We start from the raw sequence: 27747 nt of genomic DNA, 5'->3' as shown, positions 1-27747 counted from the left end.
CAAAGGCAACAAACAACCTCAAACTATCATCTTGAAATTTGCTCTAAACATCTTATTTCTTTGATGAAATAGTAAACAATGAACATAACGAAACTGCTAAATATGACTTACACAGTATTCAGAACAAGGATGCAAGCACACTCAAAATCAACAGAGGACAAATACCTTACCAAGAGGACAGTAAACTTCAAAAAATTGGAACACAGTGTAGGTGTAAACTGATTTGTAAAGTTTTCCTCTCCCAGACCCAGCTTGCCATGTCTTCCATCTCCAAACGTGTACAAAAGGCCACGATCTGCAAGACAAACGGACATAAATGGAGGTGAACCTTAGGCTTCAAAAACAAAATATATCAGTTTGCCAAAAAATTTATCAGATTAAAAAACATACATTTGGGGGACAGGTGATATGTTTAAAGGCTACGAGGGCAGTGGTGGAGCCTCTTCCCTAGGTTGAAGAAATGTGAAGCCAACTTTGAGTAGTCAGAAGTCATTGCACATTTCCTGAACCCCCCCTCCCCCCTCCCCCGGTTGAGTTTGCAGACATGTGAAGGCAGCAGTCTCAGGCGCCTAGTTTTACATACTGCAGCAGAAAGGGGAGCTATATTGGAAGGCAAAGCCTGCTAGTTAACAGCTTTAGATTCTGCTGATGGTCACCTCCTGGTCACCAAATCAGTGACACACAGGCCTTTCTATGACAGCAGTGTGGATACTTTCATCATCAGAGTGTGGCAGGGTAATTGTTCTGTCCTCAACAAATGGTTCTATATGACTTAGTTGCCTGGGGAATGCTGCCAGTGAAAGTGCCCCAAGCACTATTATGTATTTTGTTTTACTTCTTGCAGGGGGATCCCCCGGCACCTCCTTTAACTTTCTGCCTCCTTTTACACACCTGTCCAGTTCTTCCCTTTTCATGGAGTAAAAACAGCACTCCCAGGGTCATTTTCCAGGCAGAAATTTCATTTTATTGAATCTGAAAAAATAGGATTAAGTGAAGGTTGAGTGTTGTTCATTCTCAATTTATGGACACAAAGCAGATCAAGTAGGTTGCACAGTATGGATGTTTGTCAGTAGTCGCCATTTCCACTCGATATGACCCAGCCCCTGGGTCATATCGAGTGGAAATGGCGACTACTGACAAACATCCATACTGTGCAACCTACTTGATCTGCTTTGTGTCCTTTGTGCACCGACGTGGTGCTGGCTCTTTTGAATTTGGTCTCCCTCTTACAATGTTACTGTTTCTTAAGCTTTTCTTACTTTGCCATTTTGTGACTTTCATTCACCACAGCCCGGTTCTTATCAGCTCTCCCCTCGACTCATCAGCTGGGAGGAACTGCTTTGGCGGATAGCTGTCTCGTCGTGCGGTCTGCCTTCCTCGTACTGTGCCCTCTTTCTCCACCTTTTATCCCTGTGGGTCAGGTGTGTGTGATTCTGATCAATTGCCTGACTTTGTATTGGTACATGTCAGGTAAATGGCTCTGGTGCTAGTCCGTTCTCTGGTGTGTTGTGCGAAAGTGTTTGTGCCAGAAAAAGGGGTGGGGGGAGTGGTTTTGAATGCCCTACGTGGTAGGATGGGGAAAAGGTGTTGAAAGAAGGGAGATACCGCGTCTCACCCGTCGGTGTCCCACTCCCTGAGGACCCCCTCAAATCCAGATGATCCTCCCTCACTAGTCCTCCCGCAGGAACTGGATCCAATAGCGATGGCCATGTCCTGGCCACCTGGATGACAGATCCCTGGCGACTAGCTAGAGAGGCACCTTCAGGTTTCTCACATACCCTTCCTCCATGCGATGTAGCCACATTTGCTTGACAGGGGAACCGGGAAAGAAAATTCACGTTTCCCTGGTCTTTTCCCTTCCGGTGTTCCACTGTGAAACAATGGGGCTGGAGGTCTAGAAACCATTTCATGACTCGAGGGTTGGACTCTTTGCGTTGGCTAATCCAGACTAAAGGTAAGTGGTTGGTAACCAGTGTGAACTTTCATCCCAATAGGTAGTACCTAAGATGGATAATGGCCTGCTTGATAGCTATGGCTTCTAGTTCTACCATGTAGTAATTATTTAACGTGGGAACAATTTGTGACTGGTGTATAGTATGGGGTGTTCTAGTCAGTCACAAATTTGTGATAGAACGGCTCCTAACCCTGTATGGGATGTGTCCGTCTGTAACACAAACTCTTTTGAGAAGTCGACTACCTTTAGGATTGGATTTTGGTATAACATCTGCTTTAAGATGTTATAGCACATCTTGTCATCATCGTTCCACTGAAGTTCAGCATTTTTACGTTTATCTGTCAGCTGGGCCGTTTTATCTGAAAAGTTTGGGACAAACTTACCTTTTCATACTGGGGCTGTACTTTCCCATTCCCTACGAAAAAGCCAAGGTATTTCACGGCTCATTAGGCCAATCTGCATTTAGCTGGATTAGCAGTTAGGCCAGCATTCCCAAGGACTTTCATGAGGGTATAAAGATGGAAGAGGTGATCCTCCCAGTTCTTACAATACATTATGATATCGTAAATGTAAGCTCCACAGAAATCAGAATAGGGCTGCAGGTTGGTATCAATGAGGCGTTGTAATGTAGCTGGTGCAGCGTGTTGGCCGAAAGGGAGGACTTTAAAACTGGAATAATCCTAAAGGCGTTGAAAATGCAGTTTTTTCTTTACCTTGCCCATATACAGGGACTTGCCACTACCCCTTGGTTAAATATAGGGTGGATAGATAGGTGGCTGTTCCAAGTTTATCAATTAAGTCATTGATGCGTGGCATGGGATAGGCATTGAAAGCGGACATGGCATTCACTTGACAAAAGTCAAGTGCAGAATCTTCAGGAATGGTCAGGTTTTGTAACCAACACGACAGGAGTGGACCATGGACTTGAGGAATGCTCAATGATATTGGCCTACAGCATCTTGTTAACTTCCTCGATCGCTATCCGTTTATGGGCCTCTGATAGACAATAGGGTTTTAGGTGAACCACTTTGCCCTTAGGGGTTCGAATATAATGGTATGTACCTTTTATTCTTACTGGTTTTTCTGAGAATACATCAGGGAACGAGACCACTACATCTTTTAGATATTCTCGTTGTTGGATAGAAAACTTGGAAGGAATTAACACAAAGTTTCTATATCTTCCGGAACCAGACAGGATAGTACTTTGGCATGGGTGGCTGACGGATTCTCCTTCCACTGTTAAGAGGTTAATGTGATATAAGTGGACCTTCCATTTTCAGTTTAGTTGGGCTATTTTCTACATGCACGTTCCTGTTCGTTCTATTACCTCGTAAGGTCTGTGCCACTTCGAAACAAGCTTGTTCTGAGGTGGTTAAGAGGACCAGTACTTTCTGTCCAATAGAAATAGATCTTAAATTTACTTTTTTCAATCATAATTAGCCTTCTGTTGGCACTGGGCCTTTCCCATACGAGTACAAACTAAGTCCTGCAACATCTTCCTGTGTTCTCGCATTCTAATGGCATTTTGTGATATTGAATTGGGAGCCTCCTCTTGTTTTTCCTAGAACATGTCCAGGACATCTCTCGGTTCTCTTCCACAGAGTAGCTCATAGGGAGAGAAACCTGTGGAAGCTTGGGGGGGTTTCCTCACGGCAAATAGTACCTATGGGATCATTCAATCCTAGTCTTTCCCGTCCTTGTCTACCAATTTCCAGAGAATTTGTTTTAAGGTCTTATTGAATCTTTCTACTAGACCATCTGTTTGTGGATGGTACACCGAAGTTCGCAAGGTGGTAATGTGGAGTAGCTCTTTGACTTCGGCCATAAGCTTACTCATAAAATTCAAACCTTGATCTATTAGTATTTCTTTGGGAAAACCGACCCTAGAAAAAAACGCTAGAAGATGTTTTAGGATCTGCTGAGTGGTATTATTTCGCATCGGAAATGTCGGGTTGCATAATCTACGATCACCAGGACATACTTGTTGCCAAATTTAGATGTTTCTAGAGGTCCTTTTATGTCCATAACAATTCTAGAAAAGGGGACTTCTATGATCAGCAGTGGATTCAGAGGGGTAGGTACTGGGATGTGCGTGCTGGTCTTTCGATATATTTCGCATGTTTGTATGAACATTTTTATATCGGCGTGGATACCTGGCCAGTAAAACCTTCCACTAATATGTGCCTGTGTTTTAACATGCCCCAAATGCCCTCCTCTGAGATGGGAATGAGCAATCTCTAGCACAACCTTTCGGTGGCTTCTAGGAAGCTGGATCATTACTAGTTGGGTCTTTATAAAACATTCTGGGGAGGTTTCTGTTCAGTAAAGTAACCCAAGTTTTAAGAAGAAAAAGGGACTTCCCTTCTATTCTGGGATTGCTTGTAAAAAAGCTTCAGCGCGGGGTGGATCATTTCGCTGGGCAAAGCATAGGTCGGGATAGATGATGGGTTTTTCTCCTTTCCTTTCTTCGATGTTAAGAGATTTATCAGCCTCGCCAAAATCTAAATTACCTCTTTCTGTTTTTTCTGATTCGCTTTCTTTGAACTGCGGGAACAAAGCCCTTTCCAAAATTCCCTGAGCGATTTGGTCTCCCTGACGTACCTCAAAAGGGACTTTGCCATGATTCTGTAAGAGAACCTTCACGTTTCCCCTAAAGTCGGGTTTAATAATGCCCGCTAGGACATCCATCCCGAATTTCCATGCTAAAACAGATTTTGGGGCTAATTGTATGCAACACCCCACAGGGGGTATCAAAACCAAGTCTATAGGAATCATTCCTCTTTTCCCAGGGGGTATAATAGCTTCCCTCCTGCTACAGATATCAAACCCTATTGATTCCTTAGTGGTGATGGAAGGGTTAGAGGCTCTCTGACTATGTTTTTGAAATTGTAGGGTTCCCCAATTAGTTTCAATAGTCACATCCCATTATTGACACCATATGTAAGGAATTCATGGTGGCAACAAGACAGATACAAGTGATCACAGTTAAAGGGTGTTTATTAAACTGTATGCAGGTTGGAAAAACACCTAATCTAAACTTAATCCACGATGGGAGCAAGCGTCGACCATCAAATAAAAATAAGGCAGTCCTAGTGGCGATGTGTCAAATAAAAAGGGCCTACACTAAGAAACCTATTGTCAAACCTTGCAACTAATACAAAAAGGGGATAGTTCTCAAGAAAAGAAAGAAGAGTTCTCAAATATTATGTCAGGGTGCAGTAGCCTGAGACTCCCTTCCCCACGTTTGAGCTCAGGGCAAGGTGGGATCTTGGAGCACAGTACAGTCTCGAGCTTCCCCAGCAAGAGATGACAGTTTCACTAGCAGCTATCAGGACCTTTGATGGCCAAGTCTTGTTTCTCCTGAAAGTCTCTTGCCATTTAGGGCCTAACGTAGTCAAATAACAAAACAAAAGTTCCTTCAATCAAAAGAAAGTTTGTTTCCTGGTTATACTTAAGGTGAGGATTCTTCACCCTTGGGTACCCCTCTTCTGTGTGCTCAGTCCTCTTTACTTTCAGCCTCCCTCCACCGGGTTCACTATGGCTTTTCTTTCCTTCACAAATCTCAATGTCTTTTTAAACAGTTCCAGTGGGCATCCCTCGGCCGGGTTCACTCTTGCCAACTTCACCTTCGCATTTGCTTTCAATGCTTGCGGGATTCCCTTCTTTTGCTTTCTCACAGTTCTTAGGTCAAAGGCTTTCGACTCATTTTGCTTGACCTCCTGTATAACCACTTTGACCTATCTTGACAGCTCCCCTACAGCCTTCTGGTAACTGTAGTTTCATTCAGACAGGGATTGACCACATGGTGCTGGCTCTTTTTTTTTGTTTAACTTTTATTTTTGATGGCAGAGGTATACAAGGCACACACATAAGGCGACAAATGCATAGCAGTTACATCATAGAGCAGCACACCAAGAAGGATACAGCAATCACAACATTAACAACTGAGCGGTACCTGAAAAGGAGCAAAAAAAAAGTAGGGCCTCACGCAGTGGGATCAGAGCCCGGCGGGGCAGGGGACAGTCCAGATTCGGGAGTGCCCTCGCTTTGGATGCTAAAGTAAGCATTTCAGCCCAAATATTCCTGGGGCGAGATTGGGCGGGGAGCATAGACGAGTATTCTTCCTCACAATTTCGTGACCAGGTGAGTAAACGCAACCATTTCTGAAAGACCAGGGGAGAGATTCTTTTCCAGCTCTGGAGTATACACTTTTTGGCAATCATACAGCTTATATTTAGGAATTTAGCTAGGCGTCTGGTTTCATCGGTTTTCCAGACCCCAAACAGAACCGCCAGGGGGTCAGGGTCAACCACAGTTTCAGTTATGTCAGAGAGTGTTTTCAAGATGCTTTCCCAAAACCCAGATAGCTCCCTACAGGTCCAAAACATATGCAGGTGATCAGCTTCCTCAGCCCCACAACGAGGGCACAGGGCCGCCGCGGTGCGGGTGAATGTCGAGGTCCTGTGTGGGGTATAGTAGAGCCTATTGAGGAGTTTGTACTGCATGGCGCGGTGACGGAAATTGAGGGAGACTCTTTTTGTGTGTAGGCACATTGCGCCCCAGGCGCCATCGGATATCTCTAGGCCCAATTCATTCGCCCAATCGTCGCGCGCCCTAAGCACTGGGACTGTGGTGGACTCCTGAAGGATCTTATATAGTGAAGAGACGACACCGCAGGCGCCGCTTGAGTTGGCAATGTATGCGATCGCCGGATTATCCGGGGGCTCATCCGGAAATGAGGGCCATGTAGTACAGAACGCTGCCCGTAGTCTATAGTATTGAAGGGTCTCCAAGGCGGATCTGGTGTGCCCTTGTTTCCATGTTTGGGGGTCAATGAACCTACCTCCTGGGTAGAAGTCGGACAGTGCTTGATAACCCAGAGTTCCCCAGTGTTGGGCTAAGGCATTATCATGTGTGGGTTCCAGGCCAGAAAGGCGCCACACCGGGATCCATTTATAGTAAGGGGGGGATTCGGCCGTTGGATACAGCAAGCGTTTCCAGGCATGAATGGTCGCACCGACGGAGTCAATAGGAGAGTCAGGTGTGTAATGACAGTGTAGTATAAGGGACATCATGTTGGTGTCAGCGGCCGCAAGTCGCTCTAACTTGACATGCAGGCGTGTTGGGGAGCCAGGGTACCAGTGAGTGGCATGTTGAGCCTGGGCCGCGGTCCAGTAGAGTAGCAGATCCAGAGCAGTGAGCCCCCCTTGTTTATAAGGGAGCGCCATGTCAGTCCACTTCTTACGCACTGCACCAGAGTGCCATAGGAACTGTGCGTATAGTGTATGCAGTTTAGCGAAGTAACCCTTCCCAGGCCATATAGGAACATTGCCGAAAGTGTACAGAAGCTTGGGGCAGGATCATTTTAATGAGAGCGAGCCGACCAGCCATGGACAATGGGAGAGAGCGCCACCTTGACATCTTGGCCTTAACCGTTTGTGCCACGGCAGAGTAATTGTCGGCGAGCAAAGTGGATTTAGTTAAGGATATCTGCACACCCAGATATCTGACACCGTTCGGGGACCAACGAAGGGGGTACTCAGTGGTGGGTTGTTGGGTAGATTTAGTAAGCGGGAAGATCTCTGACTTTGAATAATTGATTGTGAAGCCAGAGTAAGTGCCGATGCGGGTGATGTCCCTCAGTATGGGGTCAATGTGGGTCGTGGGCTCTCTAATGTATAATAGCACGTCATCCGCATATAAAGATATGATTTCGGGGTCATCCTTCAACCGTATTCCCTTGCGGGCATGGCGAGCACGGACATAATCCTCCATTGGCTCAATTGCGAGAGCGAAGAGGATCGGGGAGAAGGGGCAGCCCTGCCGGGTACCCCTGAAGAGTGTGAAAGGGTCAGATGTCAATGAATTAACCCTAACTCGCGCCACAGGGGAGGCGTATAGTAGTTTAATGAACCCGATCATGTTTGGGCCAACGCCCAATGTCTCCAGCACCAGCCACATGTAGTTCCAAGAGACCATGTCAAAGGCCTTCTGAGCGTCCAAAGTGACCGCCACGGCCTGGGCGTCTTGATCTCTATGGGACATAACATTGAACAATCTCCTGATATTATGGGAGGTGGACCTGCCGGGGACGAAGCCTGCTTGATCCTTATGGACCAAACATGGCATAATGGGCAGAAAGCGGTTCGCTATGATTTTAGCAATAATTTTCGTGTCTAGGTTCATGAGGGAAAGAGGCCTATAGGACCTGCACTCGTCGTCCGGCTTGCCATATTTGAGCAGCACCGTGATGACAGCTTCACGCATGGACGGGGGGAGGATGGAGAAGCGGAGTGCTTCATCCCAGACCTCGAGTAATTTGGGAGCCAGTATGGCCACGTGCTCTTGATAAAACTCGGCCGTAAGGCCATCGGGCCCCGGCGCCTTGCCTTTGGGCAGGTTCGAGATGGCCGTCACTATCTCATCCAGTGTTACCGGGGAGTCCAGCTGGTCGCGGGCAGCAGGGGATATTTCAGTGGTAGGGATCTGAGCAAGCAACTTGCGCATGTGGTGTTCGGTGTGTATGGTGCTGGCTCTTTTACAGCTGGTCTCCCTTTTGCAATGTTACTGTTTCTTAAGCTTTTCTTACTTTGCCATCTTTCGACTTTCATTCACCACAGCCTGGTTCTTATGTTCTCTCCCCTCAGCTCACCGGCTGTGATGAACCGCTTTTGTGTTCCTCTTTAACTGGATTCATGGCCGGTACCACTGAAGCAAGAGTCTCCCTCGCTCCAGTTTATCAGCGTTGATACTCTCTGGGTACTGTTAACATATGCTATAGAACACTTGTGCTATTCTCCTCGGCCTTACGATTCTTTCAGCAGAGGGTTTGCAGGGTTTTTTGTCTAAGAGGGCAAGGTCATGTTTCTCCTCGTCACCTCTCGATGTTTGCCACCTTTCTCCTCCTTTTGAACTGCCGGGTCTGGATAGCTGTCTCATCGTGCTGTCAGCCTTGCTCGTACTGTGCTCTCTTGCTCCACCTTTTATTCCTGTGGGGAAGGGAAAGGGTTGTCAGGTGGGTGTGATTCTGATCAACTGCCTGACTTTGCCTGACTCTTGTATTGGGTCAGGTCGGGTAAACGGCTCTGGTGTTAGTCCGTTCTCTAGTGTGTCATGCAAAAGTGTGTGTCGAAAAAGGGGGGGCAGTGGTTCTGAATGTGCTACTTGGTAAGATGGGGAAAAGGTGTTGAAAGAATGGAGATACCGCATCTCACCCGTCTGTGTCCCATTCCCACTCCGTGAGGACCTCCATCCAGGTGATCCTCCTTCACTGGTCCACCCCCAGGAACTGGATCCAATAGTGATGGCCTTGTCCTGGCCACCTGGATGACAGATCCCGGGGACTAGCTAGGGAGACACCTTCAGGTTTCTCAGACAACAATACATAATGTCTATTGAAGCACACCTCCATGCTTGCAGACCACTACAGTGGTAAGGGTTGCAGTAAAAATTCCTATTACATTATTCAAAATCAAATCTGCTGGAGAGGAGAGGGGAGGGCACAGTTGCATCCTAGCAGCAAAGATCCTGATTTCATGAAGATTCACGTTCTAGTCTAGACTTTACTATTTGACCAAAACACGTGACATTTGGCACCTCACAAATTCTCTCGATAAAGCTCAATATAATATCAAGACAGGTTACAAATTTTACAGGGCAATGGCTAAGTTAGAGTTTGGAACCAGAAGGTCTGGATTACACTCATTGGCATCATTTTGGTATAGCAATCGCTACTCATCGGTTTCCGCTTGCAACCATCATGGACTGCTTTGCAACCTCTGTGATTCAACCAACCTGACCGCTGATCTGTTAAATTAATAATCCTTTAATAATGGTGCAGATTTCAAACCCTTATTAACCTGCTGAAATAGCAGGTTTCCAATAAATATTGTTAAAAAAGCATACCAGTATCTGTCATTGTGTTTGGGAATCATTTAATGTATTTCTGTGATGCCACTGAGTAGTCAAGGGCTGTACGAGGCCATTCTAGTAAGACCTACGATTGTAGTGAAATAATGTCACTGATTCTAATCCTGGTTTCCCTACTTCTCTACAATTATTCCTTCTTTCCCTAATTCTCCAAAATGAATGCTTATAAATAAGCTCAACACCAGTATGCAATGATATACCAAATAAAGAAGAAGAGACAGAATGGTGGCGATGTAGCGAAGTTCCCAACTTGCTGACTATGGAACCTGATGATCTGAATCCTCGTCTGGGCGTCCCTACATGATCAAAGTATTTTGATCTTGGCTAAATCACCAGCTCCCTCTTCTGTTATGTCAAATCTTTAACCCAAACAAAAATGCCTTCCATGAATATTAATAGGGGGTGAAGGGACTGTACCCTCACCAGGTTTTTATATATGTGGGGTGTAAGTGATTTCGATCCGGATTGTCACCTAAGTCAATGCCTAGCGTGTAATGCACAACTGAAATCCTTATTTAAAAGTTATTTTATTCTGAACGATGTACCACTTTTATCACGCCCCTCTCTTGGAACCCCCACCCCCCCCCCCCCCCCCCCCCCGGTCACACTGAACCAGGAATCAGGCTGGTTTGCAAAGTTAAAATATTTATTTATATATTCACAATATAATCACACTATTTTTAATGGGGATACAATAATCACCAATGGGGTGATGTCACACTAAGCAATCTCTTTAATCACCAGGAGTAATAATGAACAAAAACAATGCAGCACAGCAATAATACTTTTGTGGGAGTGTGTTCAAATCAAATACCTTTCCCCCTGCACACCGCTCAACCCCCAATATGCAATGTAGAGAGATAGGAGGAGAGAGAACAGGCTTCAGGAATGCAGAATTCAAGCAAATATCAATCCCAATTTCCCCCCAGCAAATACAAGAGAGAAACAGAATTGATTGGCAAACTGTCAAAATGGTTTTAAAATTGGCTTTGAATGCAATGGGCAAAACACTAAAAATGGTTTAAATCACTGAAATTTTTAAATTCGAATGGGAGCCACTTTATCTGGTTACAGACAAACACTAGCAATGATATGAGAGCAAAAAGCAATGTGAAAACTTAATTTTGAGGGCGGGTGCAATTGAAAGCTGTTTTACACGTTATAGAAATTTCCTAAGGCAAAATTTGCGGCAAACTTTTCTGCGCACATTAATCGCGATCGCGGGAGAACTATAAGGATTTGAGATGCGGTTTTTGGTTCTATGGAAAGCTTAGGATGTTAGCTACAAGCAGAAATTTTGTTTCTAGCAGAGTTTCTGAAGATGTTATGGACGTTTTCGTGGAGGTCATTTTTTTTTTTTTTAGATCGGTGCAACAATGAGAAAACAGGGATGCGCTTTTAAGACAAACAGGATTTCTTTACACTACGTATGAACTATGAAGAAGCAAATACTACATGACAGCACAGCCACCAGACCAGGGCGCCTCTGGATCAGGTTTTTGCCTGCCGGGACGCTTGCCTTCTACAGATGAAATATATCAGAGCAAAGATCGGTTTAAAACTACTAATACAGAAGGAGATAATAGGGATGAGAGAGAGAGTTCAGGCAATTCAAAAATATTTCTAACAATGCAGCTCTGAATATAATAGAGGATGGGTTTAGATAGGGATTGCTAGGGACAGTACATAGGCTGTTGACAGTCCTATCCTATGGATACTGACTACAAATGTTTTGAACTGAACCGTCGGGGATCTGGTTCTGGGACAGACTGCTGGGCACACCGGACTGGACTGGTTCAGAGATCAGCAAGGTGCTCTGGACACTGCATGGCAGGACTGGACAACAAGGCGCTCTGGTCTGCACAGCACGACTGGACTAGATCTGCAATGGCTCTCTGGTCACAGCACAGCGCGGCACAGGATTGGGTTTAATCTGCCCTTGTTGGTTATGAAGATAATTCTTTGGCAGGCAAGCAGTTACAGCACAGCCTGGCTGTTTCTTTCGTTTGCCCTTTAAGTTTGTGGGATGGGTTCAGGAAGTTAGGGCCCAGCTGAAAGTGGTTCAGCTATGCAATGAGCCTTTCTCCTTGCAAAGTTTTTGGAGTCTGGAACAAGGAGTATGGATGGATCTCCTTCAGGGTGCTTCGCCAAGATCGGGATGGTGGGTGGATCTATCTGTGTTTTTGTAAGTCCTCAGCTGTCTATATTTATGCATTTGATAAAGGGGTCTGTATGCTGAATTATCCTATGCGCACCCCCTAGGTAGTCTATTGGCTAGAGTCTGTTCTCTCCCTTGATTGGAGGAGAAAACAGGGAGTCACCATGATGATGTGGGTTTATGAGTCAGAGAATCCCCCCTTGGCTTTTGAACATAAAATCTACTTTTAGTAGAATACATATTTACAATTTTGCAAACTTTATTAAAATGGCATATCTAGATCACATATTTTGTGGAGCAAATGCTCTTCCAAGCCCCGTCGCAGTAGGATCTTGGGTCTGGGTTTGACAGAATTTCGCACTTTTTGTCCGGAACACAATATCTAGTTTGTCCAAAAATGTGTACACATGTGCACATTGTTTATGGGCATAAGCATGTGAAGTTTCATGCTTCTGACATAAATACATTTGCTGCAAAACCAGAATTTTCACTGTGCCTTCCCAGAACATCGCACAGAGTTCTGGCATCTCTTAAAATGTGCACCCAAAAATCACATTAACAATGCTGTTCTATAATTTTTACAAATTTGCACATTCATTTATCAGTCTTTTTAAAAATATGTTTTCTGTGCTTGTGAATCGACAAATGGTTGTCTGTCCCCACCTCCTTTTCCTCCTGGCAGCTCTGAAGCAATCCGCCCCCTTCCTTCTGGGAGAGGCCATTTTTGACACTTCACAATCTGCATATATTTTCAGCCAGAGAAAGTCCATTGTCCCCTTCACAGAGCAGCCCACGATCTCCTCCCCTGATCTAATTCTCACAAAGGAATGATTTCCTGGCCTTGGTGGGAAGCAGAAGGGAGGTGCCTTTTGCTGGGGGAAGCTGTGGAACTGGTTTGGTGGCTTTGAGTTCAGCTTAAATTCAATGTCATTTTATTACATTTTTCTTGGTTTAAAACAAAACTTGCAATTTTCAAACAAGCAGCTAGAACTCTTATTCCAGCTTCTAAACCATGGAAATTAAATAGTTACAACCTAGGTTCCACTTAATAACAGGTCACTTAGTTTCCAGACATTTGATTTAAATTGAACAAGTTTAAACTTCTGATGCAAACTACTGACAGCTGTCATACAGGAGGCCGCTGGTACTGCACCCATATTTTGACAGATTTCATAGGCGGGCACATTTTTGGTGTGGATATTTTGATGACAGATTCCGCTTTTCATGACATTGTATGTTCATAATGATTTCTTAAATGAAGTGACGGGTAACACCCAGCAAGGATATTGGATGTTTTATGGTGTTTTGGACCGGCATTCTGTAGTTTCAGCAACCAAGAAAAAGGGATTTAAGAACAATCTCTGGGTTTCTTTCAGTTTCCATTTTTACTTGGCGGGCAGCCCAGTGACATGTTTCAGCAGTGAGGTCTCCGTTCCACTACTGACAACAGGCAAGGTAGATTTGGCAACCATCTTTTCGTGTTTCAAAGCGCAATTTCCATAGGTTTTGGCACGCCCAGAGGTTCTGCACCCATTTTGATAATTCTGGCACCATCAGCACACAATGATGTCGCAGGGCAGAGCAGAAGTGGGTCAATACATCCCACAGGGGTAAAGATAGCCTACCTTTCTCATCTTCCACAGCCTAGGAGCGGGGATAGACACATGCTGAGTCTGCCCAATCATTACAAATGTTGCTAGCTACGCTCACAGTAATTTGTGCATTTGCTCAGACTTATGCGAAGTGCGATGTTCCACATGGCAGGTCTGGGCTCATTGGAATAAAGTAATCCAGGGGTTGGCGAGTATGAAATATTCCCTATAAGGTGCTGATCTGCCTCATCGGAGGCTGTGCATGGACCATTGTCCTGTCAATGTTTGTTGAAGGTAGTGTACTTGCAAACAATGGTTATTTCACAAATAACTGCACATGAATAAAGACTTCTACCTGGCCCTTCCCATGCAAGTCTCCGGCCTGGAGTTCTTCTCAGTACAGAATCCAAATAAATCAGGAGTTTTTGTGCAACCTACGCATGCGATCTTTGTGGATCAAAATCTCACCTGACCACAATAAATTGCAACCGCATTCTGGGCTCCACCATTGGCCCTCCGCCTGGATTTAGAAATCCTACTTTCCACAACACAGTATGTCATCAATCGTTAGCTTCTTTATCTGTTACACCAACCGCAGGCACACATAGATCTTCCTTTTTGTCAAAGAATTCCATATTCAGCAAGGCAGGGCCGTCATGGGATTCATGGCTGTGATGACTGTTAGTGGTTCGATGCAAGGGCCCTGAAAGCCAGTAAAAGCAGCAACCGCCTCTAGTTCAACATCTGGGTCACTGTCTGTGCCGCATTCAAATGCTGAATCAAAATGAGCAATGGGTACAACATCCGTGCCATCTCATTCGCACCAATTAAGGGAGTGTGGGGGGGCATTTTCTGACACCACAGGGTCCACATGGCTTAGGGCAGCTCCACTACTGGTCATCTGCTCTTCTCTTTGGCCTAGCCCCTTGAGCCTTCAGTTCTTCCTGGGCAGTCATATGATATGGCATTTATAACGCGCCTGTACACAAGCGTTTCTAGGCATGACGAGACAAGGGAGGGAAGACAGAGGGAGGACAATAGAACCATCTTACTAGGCCTTGTGACATTCAGATCGCACAAGTGCAGGGGGAAGGGAGTGAGGGAAGTGCCAGGGAGGGGGAAAGGGAAAGTGCAATCAGGGCAGCATTACTCTTATGAAGTGCATCCAGGGCAGCGCAGCTCTGGGTAAGTGCAAGGAGGCAGGGGACCGTAGAGGTTAGTTACAGTTCCTAAGTGCATGGTAGGGCCAGAGGCAGTGCAAGGGAGACTGATCCTGGAGGAGCCTGGTAGCCAGAGAGACTCTGAAGGTAGCCAAGAAACCAGTCGGTGCAGCAGACAGGTAGGTCAGCAGGGAAGGGAGAGAGAGAAAGCGTAGGAGAAAAAGAAAGTCTTGAGCTGCTTCCGGAATGTCAGGTGGTCTGGCTCAAGTTTGAGAGGGGCAGGGAGGCCAATCCAGCAAGAGGCACCTGCAGAGGAGAGAGATCTACCCCCCCCACTCTCTGCCTGGAGAAGCATCTGACCCTGAAAGAGTTGGAGGTAGCCGAGTAAAAGGCTTGAGAGTTGGATGTAGTGCGGACCACAGCCCCAGAAAGCCGTGTGGAAGATGCAAAGGGTCTTGAACTTGATCCGTGCAGCCTCCCGGAGCCAGTGGAGAGATTTTAGTGCTGGAGAGATACAGTCCCTGGGCTTGGAGCAAAGGGTAAGTCTTGCAGTCCTTTTCTGGATTAGTTGCACAGGGTCGAGAGTAGGAGGAAGGCCGATTGAGAAAGAGGCTGTTGCCGTAGTCCAGCCTATAGAGAACCAGGGCTCTGGAGACATTGAGCTTCTGGGGAACGTGAGAAAAGGAAAGTGAAGCTGGAAGTGGGCCTTCTTGGCAAAGTCTGATGTGAGGAGAGACGTAAACAGAGTGGAATCGAAAATGACAGCCAGGTTTTTTGCCTCACGGGAAGGCAAAGGAAGAGAGCCGAAGGAGGGAGGCCAGAGCGAGAGAGGGAAAGCAGGACCAGGGGTCCCAATGTGAAGGATCTCTGTCTTAATGACATTAAGAAAGAGATGGTTGGAGGCGCACCAATACTGAATCGCGGATAGACAGTCAGGAATTAGTGAGAGAAAGAGGAGGCTGAGGGGAGCCTGAAAGAGTGCTGAGTCTCAAACGCATCACACTGAAAGTTAAAGGACAAGTTAGAGATCAGGTGGGCCAAAGGGGCCAAGTAGACATTGAAGAGCCAAGATGAGAGGGAAGAGCCCTGGGGAGCATCACATGTGGAGAGAGGTGGTGGAGAGAAAGGACCCAAGTTGAACCTGGGAGGGTCGGTCCAAGAGGAAGGTCAGCCACTCCAAGGCCTGACCCGTGATGCCCAGGTTCTCACAAAGTCAACTCATCAGGATGGCATGATTGACTGTATCAAAAGCAGAGGAAAGGTCAAGGAGGATGAGGACAGAAGGAAGGCTGGAGTCAAGATTACAGAGCAGATCTTCACAGGTGTTCAGAAGAGCAGTTTGCATGCCTCTGGCTGCTCTGAAGTAAGACTGATGGTCATGGAGGCAAACAACAGATTCAGTGTGGAGAGTAAGCTGGCAGATGGCCAGCTTTTCAAGGAGTTAGGCCAGGAAAGGAGCGATAGAGATTGGGCGATAGTTTGCCAGACAGATAGGATCGGTAGAAGGGGGTGCACAAAGAAGTGCTTGCGGACAGAGGGGGAGAGGATCCAGTGGCAAAATAGTGATTGCATATATCGGCCAAGGCTGGAGCAAGGGTGTCAATGTGGTCCTTGATGGTTCTGGAGGAGCAGGGCAGCACCTGTTTGGATGACACATTCATAGATCGGACTTGTCTAGAAACCTCACCAGGTGTTGTCAGAGGAAAGAGGAGAAAAGGAGGAGAGGGAGAAGCAGCCAGAGGGGGGGGGGCAGAAGAGGTAGAGGGAGAGGAAGAGGAGAGTGAGGACAGGATGCCTGAGTTTTAGTGGTGAAGTGAGACGCCAGAGCCGTGCAGAGGGCCTGGGAGGGAGCAGGAGAGGTGGAGACTGCAGCAGGATTGGCCAGCTACTTGCAGATTTTAAAGAGTTAGGCTGTATTGTTAGAGGCCGCAGAGAGGCAGGCTTGGATGCAGACTCTCTTCTTGAAAGGACAGAGTCTGTATTGCCTTAAAAGCTCGTGTCAGGCCAGTTTGTCAGAGGATGCGCCCAAAGCCCTCCAATCCTTCTAAGCCACCCTGCACTTGCATTTCAGGGTGGCGAGGTCGGAGTCATACCAAGAGCTGCACTTGGAGGTAGGTTTCAGATGGATTCTCATGACAGGGGCAAAGATGTCCAGAGTGTTTGAGATGGAAACATGGAGGTTAGAGAGGGCTGTGTCAGAGTGTGAGTCCAGGCATAGGAGGAGCAGAGAAAGTAGAGGCAAAGGCATCCACTGACACACACTTCATGGGCAGAATGACCGAGAAGGTAGGTGGCAGTGTTGGGGTGGGCTTTGCCTGAGGGACAGAGTTTCAGGTGAGAGGAAAGCAGGAAGGGGTCAGTCCAAGAGAGAGGAGTGGTAAGAGGGTTAAAGAGGGGGTTGTCTGAAGAGACGAGAACATCCAAGGTGTGTCCGGCAGAGTGTGTTGGGCAAGAGGGTAGAATACACAGACCGAGCGTTGCAGAGCTTGCGGCAGAGCCCAGAGGAGGGATTAGAAGCATCCAGGTGGATGTTTAGGTTTGAGGAGACGTTGAGAGGTAGAGGCAAGGAGAGAGGACAGCCCACTCTGAGAGGAAGAGGGCAACCTGGCCAGGTGGCCTGTAGATGGTGGCCACAGTCAGAGAGAAGCTAGGAGATATAGAGAGCTTGCAGACCAGGCATTCAAAGAAGGAGTAGGCCTGCATAGGAATAACAGCAGCAGGGACCCACTCTGAAAAGATCAGAGCTACTCCACCTCCAGGTCAGTTGGTTCTGGGCTTGGAGAGGATCTTGTAGCCATCAGGGAGGAGAGTGTCAAAACCCATGACAGAGCTGGCCGTGAACCATGTTTCGGTGAGAGAGAGAGGACATCCAGGTCAAGTTATTCGAGGAGTTGGCCAATGTCAGAGGAGTGTTTGACAGCAGAGCGAGAGTAGCGACGTGGAGCAGGTTGCCACATTTGAAAGACTTCCGGGGTGGGGTTACAGGCTTGAGGTACACCCAGCGCAAGTGGTAGAGGGGCAAGAGAGTGGGCAGCAGGAGGTGGCGGAGGGGCCAGAGAGGAGGAGGAAGGTGCCAGAGAGGAGGAAGAAGGTGCCAGATAGGTGGCAGAGGAAGGAGGTGGCAAAGGAGTGGTGCAAGTAGGAGTAGCAGGAGAAGGAACTTTATCAGACGCGCGAGACGCCTATCGAAAAGCAGGAGATTGGTCTGAGTGCACTGGACCAAGACGGTGCAATTCAGATAGACTTTAACGATGGTCTTGGAGGAGTGGAAGGATGCCAAGAGGACATCCCACCAGGTGCCACCATTAATGGGAGAGGAAGAGATAGGAGAGAGAGAGCCAAGGCCATATGAGGGTTCCATAGGTCTGCTGAGGGGACGACAAAGAGGATGTTGGTGAGAGTCTGTCTGGAGGAAGCACTGGTGTAGGTATCAATGATAGGGAGGCCTGGGTTGGAGACCAGGATGTCCCTCTTCTTCCTTCCAGACTTAGTGAGAGGGATAGGATAGGAGATAGAGTAGCAGTTAGAGAAGATGGGAGAAACAGAGAGCACCATAGAGGGTGAAAGGAGGAAAGGAGGAGGAGGGAGCCAGAGAGAGGAGACACACAGCCCAGCGCCACACAACGCAGGGTGCACGGGGGGGTGAGGGATTGCACAAGGGAACACAACAGGAGTATTCAGGTGACACACAACAGTACCACGGTACCCACAGCAGCAGATGAGACCTAGAGAGGGGGAGAATCCTAATGAGACAGTTCACAGTACAACGGTACAAGTGGATGGAGACCTAGAACGTGGGAGAACGCCTAATGAGATACAGTACATAGTGCACCAGTAACAGTGGATGGGAACCTAGAGAGTGGGAGAAATCTTCATGAGACACAATACACAGTGTGCAGTGAACACAGTGAGGGGACCTAGAGGACAAAACAGTGTGCAGTTAACTGCTAGTGGGGAGAGCCTACAGGTTTCACAGAGACGGAGTACGCTAAATTAGACAGTTAGGTGGAAGTATGCGCAAAGGCTTCGTAGTTTTGTAGAGAGCAGTAGTGGCCACTCCCCCTTTCCGTACCTTTCTTTCTTTTCAGTTGCTGCTAGTTGACAGCTGCGCTGGGTGTTCGTACTCTCCGCCACCACCCCTTCCTCACCAAACACCTGCTGCGCACAACACCGCAGCCCTGACCTGCGAGGGCTTTGCTGCAGAGGGTCCGATCCTCAGTTCTTAAAGGTTTGAATGCGTGGACGTAAGGGCAACATATTACATAGCAACGAGCAGGGTCTCCTGTGCACCTGCATCGCACAAAAAACACTGCCCTGTCCTGCGAGGGCTTTGACGCAGGGGGTCCAATTACTCGCTTCTTAAAGGTTTGGATGCGTGGACGTAAGGGCAACATATTACATAGCAACGAGCAGTGTCTCCTGCACATCTGTGTCGCACAACACAGCAGCCTTGTCCTGCAGGGGCTTTGCGGCAGAGGGTCCGATCTTCGGTTCTCATCAATGGGCAATGTCAGTCTGTAAAGTCACTCGGGTATTCTTCACACTTTTGTAATGGGAACTAGCCATCACCACTCCTTGCAGTAAGTGGTCTAGCATATCACTGACGTGCTTTAACGCAGATCGAGAACCCCCCAATCATTGATGCTGCTGGTCGGTAGGTGCTTTCCTCCTTCACTGGCTGACTAACGAATGAGGCATCTGATAGCTCAGTTCTCTGCCTGAGAAATGTGAACCTCTGGGTGCCTCAGATTCTTTCACACAGGTATTGTTCAACAGTTCTATGTGTTTTCATGGCTCCTCGCGTGTCAAAGCTTGGCTACTCTGGTGCCCAGCTCAGCGCTTCCATAAGGGTTTTTTCCTGTGTATTGGGTTGTCTCCCCACGGTTACTCTGCCTGACTGTTTGACCATTGTGCAGAGTGGCATCAGGCTTGCCGCTTCCTCCATGAGACCTAAACAAAAGAGAAATCCACAAAGGAGAAGAAAGCTAAAAAGTCCTTGCACAAGAAACAGTGATCTACAGATGACACTGGTGTTTCGGGTTAAGCTGTGCTGCTTTCCCAACTTCCAACATCTGCAACTTGGCTTCCCCTAATTCAATAGGGTGCCTTTTCAGGTTAGGATTTGGTCCTGGCTTCCCCCAGCGTGACTGACCATATCACTTTGTTACGGCCACCATAGCAATTTGGCATTCATCAGAATGGTAACATCCACCTCCTGAGGAAGACGTTGTGTTTACTACCACTACACGTCGAAACCGGTCGAGAGATATACCCTACAGGGATGTGATCTTTTGCACTTTTCCTTCTGACCCACCCTGACAATAGATTATTTATTAATTAATTCTATTGATTATGAATATAAAAATTATGTCTGTTTGATGGGGACCAGTCATGAATTCCTTCTCCCCACAGGTTTTTTAGCATGATTCTTTTGTCTTTTAAGCTTTTGGATGTATGTCACGGTATGTTGAGTTGGGTTTGAATGAGTGCACTATGAATGGCAAGTATGTGTGACAATGTTTTAGCCGACTTTAGGCATACGGTTGCTGCTGTTTTGCTGTATTAAAGTGATCAGTGTTTAATTATTTGTGATCGACTCACCATTGTTTAAATTGTTGGTATCACTTTCAATAAATTTTGATACACATTTTCTCAAATTGATTTGTTTCTCTGGACAATCTTTTTCTGTTGTTCTATGTGTTTTCATTGACAGAAATTGCTGATTAGTAATTTATGTTGTTGCGATTCATGGCGTTTTTTTCATTTTTTTTTTGCTTTTGATGAGGGGGTGCCCCCATTTCCCCTACCCACTTCTTCCTTACGCTTAACCAACCGCCATGGCACCCACCCCTAAACATATTCCTAACTATTTTACCATCATGATGTAATTACCATGAAATAATGTACAGCTCAGTAATTTCTGTCTATGAAAGAACAGTACATGTCGTTGAACAACTGGCACATGGAGGATCCAAGATGGATGCCGGCGCAGGACGCGCTTGAGTCTCGCTCCTGCCGGGGCGCTAAAAAGTACCTCATAAAGCTGACGATCCGATCGACAACCCACTAAATATCCCGGCCGATTGCCTGCAGAGACTCCCTGTGTTGAGGAGAAGGGAAAAACGTCCCGCGGAGCGGACAGAGGTGAGGCGAAGCACCGTGACAAGGGCGCCCCTCCCCCTCCGAGGACCGCTGCTGAGCTGCGCCGCCAAGAAAGGCGACGGGGTGCGTAGGAGGCGGTCGTGACGGGGAGCCCAGCAGAGTGGTGCGCACGGATCGGTGCCCGCCGGCGGGGCGCAGCCCATCTCGCATCTGAGCCCCGGAGATCCCGTGGCTGCTCCGGCTCCCACCAGACAGAGCCTGGGCAGCTTGTGCACCGCAGGCGGAAGACGCTGAGCAACGAGCTCGAATAGAGAGGCACTCGGGGGACAGGCACCGGTGGCGGGCGCGGAAGGTGAGCAGCTCCCCCCCGCAGTGCACCCCCCCGCAAAGAAGGTAAAGGGGAAGCGTTACCCGCCGGGGGACACCCCTCCCCCAAGCATATACATAAGGCCTACAGCCATACCTGGGGAGAGACTCCCCCCTCCAAATCTATCGGCAAGGCCACAGACAGCGGGGGAGGGGTGGATAAGAACCGAAGAAGCAAAAAGGGAAGGACATCTGGAACAGAAAGTGAAGGACTTCTCCATCCAGAACCACAGCCCCCAGGTCTAAGGGGCAGGAGATGCTGTTCCCTCCCCACATCAACTCTAGGCAATAAGGCCTCCCCCCCCACAGCTCCTTCCCATCACAGCTGGAGGAGGGCAGCAAAGACAAGAACCCAAGAGCATTACAGAGACGTCCAATAAAGGTGCCCAATTTCATAAGGGGACCACGACACCGCGGCTATGTCACAGGCAAAGGGGATGCAAACCAACCAAACCCACAAACCACCAAACAAGATGCAAACTTGATTCAAATGTGGTCATCTGATACCCCAGTAAACACCAGGGGAAGGACACTGGAAGACCCCACAGCTGACAACATTCCACCCAACATATGCAACCTCCCTCCTGCAAGGGATGACATGCATGCATGGTTTGTGGAGCTGCAAGACAAGTTTATGTCAACGGTGCATGACCAATTCGCACCAATGAGGAATGACCTGAAGCATGCTAGATTTTACTTTTATGGACTTCACTGATTCACGGTGCGTCACCCTTTCTCAAATCTCATGCTGGACTTCCTTTGCATCTTGTACTCATGGTGGCCCTGAATCATGCTGTTCCCATCTTCATCTTGTATCCAGACTTGCAACATTATGTGTTACTACTGACTTCTGCTATTGTATTCGCTCTCCCCTCTTGCTTCTCCACTCTTTTTGACTGCTTACTCTCTGTTCTGTCCTCCCCTCCCCTCTCCCTTTTCCTATCTCCTCCCCTCCTCCCCTTACTTTCTTCTATGCACTTACTCTATCAGAATTGTCCCTGCACCTAGTATGATAGCATCCTCATCTGTCGCTCCCCCATCCCCTTACTGTTCCCCCCCCCCTCCAGCACTATCTGAAACGTTGCGAGGCCTAGTACGATAGTCGCTTGTTTTGTTCCTCTCCTCCCTTTCTGCACCCCTCTCCCTCACCTTTTGTTTTCCTCCGGCTCTACCAGAAATGTCATCAGGCCTAGTACGGTAGTCACCTGTCTGTTTCCATTTCCTTCCCACTCTCCCGCTCCCTTCCTTATCTATGTCTTAGCACTTGCACTATCTGAAATGTCGTCAGGCCGAGTACGATAGTTAATTTCACATCCTTACTGTTCATGGCCTGTAAGAATGTCATTGTATTTTCCCTTGTTCCCTCCCTTGCCTTGAAGCGCTTTGAAACACATTGTGTATAGGCGCTATATAAATAAACTATCATATCATAAACTATTATAACTGAAGCTAGATGTGGCTAAACTGGAAGAAAGGATAGACACGCTCGAGAGAATTGTTCAAAACGCAGAAGAAGCAATGCAAAACAGCGAGATGCAGGAGCACCTGGTGCAGCTGACCCACAACCTGGAGATCCAATGCAAGGATTTAGAAAACCGATACCGCAGATCCAATATCCGCATTAAGAACATGCCGGAGTCGGTTATGGACAAAGATCTTAAAAATGCGGTCCAGGAAGTGTTTACAGACATTATAGAGGCGCAAGAGGTGGATTACATTGGGTTTGACAGAGTGCACAGAGTGGGCCCAAAAAAGAACGGGCGCCCCAGGGGAAAGACCTAGAGAGGTGCTGGTAGCCCTCTCATCGTACCCGCAAAAAGAACAAATCTTAAGGAGGGCGAGGCAGGTGGACCACATAAGGATGAATGGGGTAGACATCCAGCTATACCAGGACCTGGCTACAGTCATATAACTAAAAAGGAGAGATGGCCCCACTGATAAAAGAGCTGGTGGCGAACAAAATAAGGTACAAATGGACGTTGCCATTTGGACTGCTGTTCGAGTGGGAAGGCAAACAAAGAAGAGGGACAACCTGTGAAGAAGGGCTCCACATTATGGACCTGCAAGTAGAGGGGGCAGAAAGCAGGGGCGGCAAGGCAAGGGGGAACGTCACAAGAGGCCGAGAGGATGGGAAGAGGTACGGCAAAAGAAGAAACAAAATGGAAGGGGAGGCTCCAAGAAGACAACAGGGGACTAGAGGGAAACGCAGGCAAGAGGGAGTTGTAGGGGACAGAATCTAACAGCAAAAGGCTGGAGAGGTGAACACTGAAGGCCGTTCGGAGAACGCAATACCCAGCGGCCCGGCAGGGGACCAGGACCTGGTACACAGTAAGGTCTGAGGAAAATGCAGGGTTTAGGATCCCCCACAAATTTTAACCCGAGTTCACTGAGGGCAGGGAGCGATAGGCTCAACGCCCAAGCATCCTTAGGTACCCAGACCCTCCTCGGGATCATAGTTGGTTCAAAGGTACAAGTTGGGGGGGAGTTGGGGAGTTTGAGGGTGCGGGGGGGGTGGAACTCCGGAAGGAAGAAGGGCTTACAGCACTCGGGATCTTAGGGCATCCAATCCGGGCTAAACGAAATGGGGAAACTAAGAATTTTATCATACAACATAAGGGGCCTGAACTCCCCAGTGAAGAGGAAAAAGTTAGAAAGCATGCTCAGGAGGGAGAAAGCAGACATCCTGCTGCTCCAAGAAACTCACATAAGAGCCCAGGATAAAAAGAAAGTATACATCAGAGGGTACAAGGTATGGGCACAATCTAATGCAATGGATAAAAGGGCTAGGGTGCTGATAGCAATATAAGGGGGAGCGGAAGCAGCACTTATAGACAAGCAAACAGATAGGGAAGGGAGGTTTGTGTTTGCCAACTTTACGCTAGAAGGTAGCCGGTTCACCCTGGCAGCGAGATATGCACCCAACACAGGCCAAGAAGGCTTTTTGCGGGACACGATGGGGCAGTTCGAAGGTTTTGCAAAAGGAGAGATAATACTAGGGGGAGATCTAAATTTAGCCTGGCACCCACAATTAGATAGGAGCACGGGGGGACCCCATAATCAGGGGGCACCGTCCAAGCATCTCAAGCAAAAGATGGACCAAATGACGCTATGTGATGTTTGGAGGGAATTAAAGGGCCAAAACTGTGGCTTCACATATTATTTGCATGTACACAACACGATGTCGAGAATGGACTACTTCTGGGTGTCGGTGGGGCTGATGGGCAAAATTCAAGGAATGGAAATAGGCCCCATAGGGTTGTCCGATCACGCCCCGCTATGGTTGGAAGTGCAGACCCCAGGGAAGGGGGGAGGACTCTGGAGGTGGAGGTTGCCACAAGATCTTCTCACAGACCCGGTAACGGGAGAAGCGATAAAGGATAAAATTGTAGAATACTTTGCACAAAACGATACTGGGGATGTCCCTCTGGGAACAGCATGGGAAGCTTTGGTGATCCGTGGACACATGAGAGCACTGAAAGCCTCCAAGGACAAGCAGATGCACTGCTGGGAAAGAGAACTTGACAAGAAAGTAGCAGACATCCGAGAGGAACTAATGACTCACCCCACCAGAAGTCTCAAGAAAGCTTTGAGACATGCGCTTGGGCAACTGGAAATGTTGCGCAATAAAAAGGCAGAGAAATCCCTCCTCTATCTCAAACAACGATACTACATCAAAGCCAATAAGGCAGACGGATTCCTAGCAAGACAACTCTGCGCAAAACAAAAATCAATGACCATCAAACATCAAAAATGCACAAGGAGAAACACAAACGCGCACCAAAGACATAGGGGGGGGGGGGGGCTTTAAGGCATTTTACCAAAAGTTGTACGCTACGGAGGGCCCAGATGAAGGCAACCAAGACAGGTTCCTACAATCCCTCCCCATCCCAAAAATATCTGAGGAAGACAAACTGGCACTGGAGACCCGGATAAGTGAAGAGGAGGTGAAGAGGGCAATTGAGGGACTCCCAAACAACAAAGCACCCGGCCCAGATGGCTTCACGGCCCCCTTTTATAAAAAATATGCTGGCATACTCACCCCAGTTCTGACAAGGCTGTTAAACACCTTCAAAGAAAGCAGAAACGTTACCCCGTCCATGAATGAAGCTAAGGTTCTGGCGTTTCATAAAACAGGTAAAGATCCCTCCCTCCCTGGCTCATATCGTCCAATTGCCTTGATACATTTGGACTCTTAAGATATACACCAAGATTCTGGCCACTACGTTATCCCCGCTACTGCCTACCCTAATAAACACTAACCAATCGGGTTTTATTCCGGGCAGGCAAACGCATGACAATCTAAGAAGACTAATACACCTAGTGGAAAAGATTGGCATCACACACACCAGCAATCCTGCTTTCATTAGACGCCGAAAAGGCTTTCAACTGGGTCGAGTGGTCGATACTTTTTAAAACACTGAAGCACATGGGATTTGGAGATCACTACATAAACATGGTTAGAGCCGATTACAACTCCCCATCAATAAGAATAGGAATTAACGGTGAGTTCACATACAGGGTAAAAATAACAAGGGGAACCAAACAAGGATGCCCTCTTTCCCCCCTCCTTTATGCCATTTTTCTGGAGCCACTACTGATTAGAATCAGGGAATCCACTCAGATAAGGGGGATTGAGATGGCAGGAAGACGACACAAAGTAATAGCCTATGCAGACAACATGTTGGCCCTAGAAGACCCGGGGAGGACCCTTCCACACACCATAAAAGAACTGGAGGCTTTTGGGGCGATGTCTGGCCTTAAGATAAACAAGAAGAAATCGGAGATACTGCAGTTGGCTGGGGAGAGAAAAGCACTGGAAAGGGATGCAGCAGCACTAGGTTTAAAAATTGTTGATGAGGGTTTCAAGTACCTGGGTATAACACACACACACACACAAGGTGGACTTGCTATATAAGGGAAACTATCCTCCGCTCCTGGAACGAGTGAAGAGGTTTTTGGAACGATGGTGCCTATTAATGGTCTCATGGTAGGGTAGAATCCAATCGGTAAAAATGAATATTCTCCCCCGGTTACTGTACTACTTTCATGCTCTCCCAATAACAATTCCAAGATCATTCTTCAGGGCATTGTCAAAAGCAATTTCGTCCTATATTTGGACGAGGAATACCCCAAGGGTCGCCAGAGCCATCCTCACGGCACCTATTAGAGCAGGGGGAATGTCCCTCCCACACTTCAGAAAATATTATCAAGCAGCGCAATTATGGGTGCGGAAGGAATGGCTGAGGGAAGATCAACAAACGATGTGGGTAACACAAGACAGGGCGGTCGCCAGAACTCCGTTAGAGGACGTTTTATGGACACCTAAACAACATAGACACCCAAATCTTTGCTTCAGCAAGGTCATGAAAACCACACTGGAAGCTTGGGATGAACAAACGCAGAAGGGCGTCATGACCACAGTGATAGCTCCCTTCACACCAATTTGTAGGAACCCCCAATTCCCGCCAGGATTGGAGCGTGGGACCTTTGAGAAGTGGGAAGTTGCAGGGTGCAGGAAAATAGGGGAAATGTTCCAGGACAAAGAAATAAGATCATTCAAAGAGTGTAAAACTTGGTTGAACCTGACAGAGGCAGATAGGTACAAATATGAGCAGCTCAAACATTGGCTGGTGAAACCAGAGGTCACTCGAGCGGCTACAAGGGACTTAACTCCATTTGAAAGGTACCTTCTAACCAACTCAGGATCCAAGAAGTTAATCTCCTCTCTCTATAACTTTATCAACACACAGGATGAGGAAGTCAAATGGGCCTACATGATCCGATGGGAGAGAACACTTGGGGCAGAGATTCCAAAACAGCAGTGGGTGGAATTGTGGACAAGCATACCAAAACTGACCCGGGCAGTGCAAACCAGGGAAATGTGGCTAAAAATTGTTACCCAATGGCACTACACACCCGAAAGGCTCAGCACTGTGTATCTGGAATCCTCCGATCGCTGCTGGAGGGGGATGCTCAGAGGCAGGTACGTGGAAGCACATTTGGTGGGACTGCCAAGGGGTCAAAAGATTTTGGTTTGAAGTGAAGGCGGAGATGAAAAAGATGTTCCCAGAGGTGGAACAGCTGGGGGAGAAAGTATGGCTTTGTGGAATGAAAGATCAACAGGCCAAGAAGTATAATAGAGCACAATGGAGGAGTTTCATGGGCCTGGTCATAGCGGCTTGGGCGACTATTCCCCAAAACTGGAAAAAGCGAGACCCACCTCTACTTTACGTATGGCTGCAGAAGGTCTGGTCACAAATATCTATGGAAAAGATAACACATATCTTACAGGGCTGGAACGAATCCTTCATGAAGGAATGGGGGGGGGGGGTTTGGAATACCTACAATCAGACTATATGGAACAATGGTGCCCGCACAACATCAGAATAACAGACATATACAGCTCATAGACGTTCCCAAGAAATAAAGCAACATAGAACAGTTCTTCCAGGGGGGGGGAGTTTGGGAGGGGGACTTGAGGGATGT

The 27747-nt window shown here is 47.5% G+C and overlaps 1 protein-coding gene across 2 annotated transcripts in view; it reads right to left on the bottom strand.

Moving 5' to 3' along the window:
• Window positions 1-27747, bottom strand: part of RPGR (retinitis pigmentosa GTPase regulator) — a 951931-nt gene that overhangs the window by 187889 nt on the left and 736295 nt on the right. For both annotated transcript variants that reach the window (XM_069636551.1, XM_069636550.1), the window contains one exon: window positions 171-295. In XM_069636551.1, coding sequence (XP_069492652.1) covers window positions 171-295 — 125 coding nt within the window. The remainder of the gene's footprint in view (window positions 1-170; window positions 296-27747) is intronic.

Source organism: Ambystoma mexicanum, chromosome 7p, assembly GCF_040938575.1.
Source record: "Ambystoma mexicanum isolate Mex_15411 chromosome 7p, UKY_AmexF1_1, whole genome shotgun sequence".
Taxonomy (NCBI): Eukaryota; Metazoa; Chordata; class Amphibia; order Caudata; family Ambystomatidae; genus Ambystoma; species Ambystoma mexicanum.
Note: the sequence above shows the minus strand (reverse complement) of the source record. Positions and strands in the feature narration are given on the sequence as shown.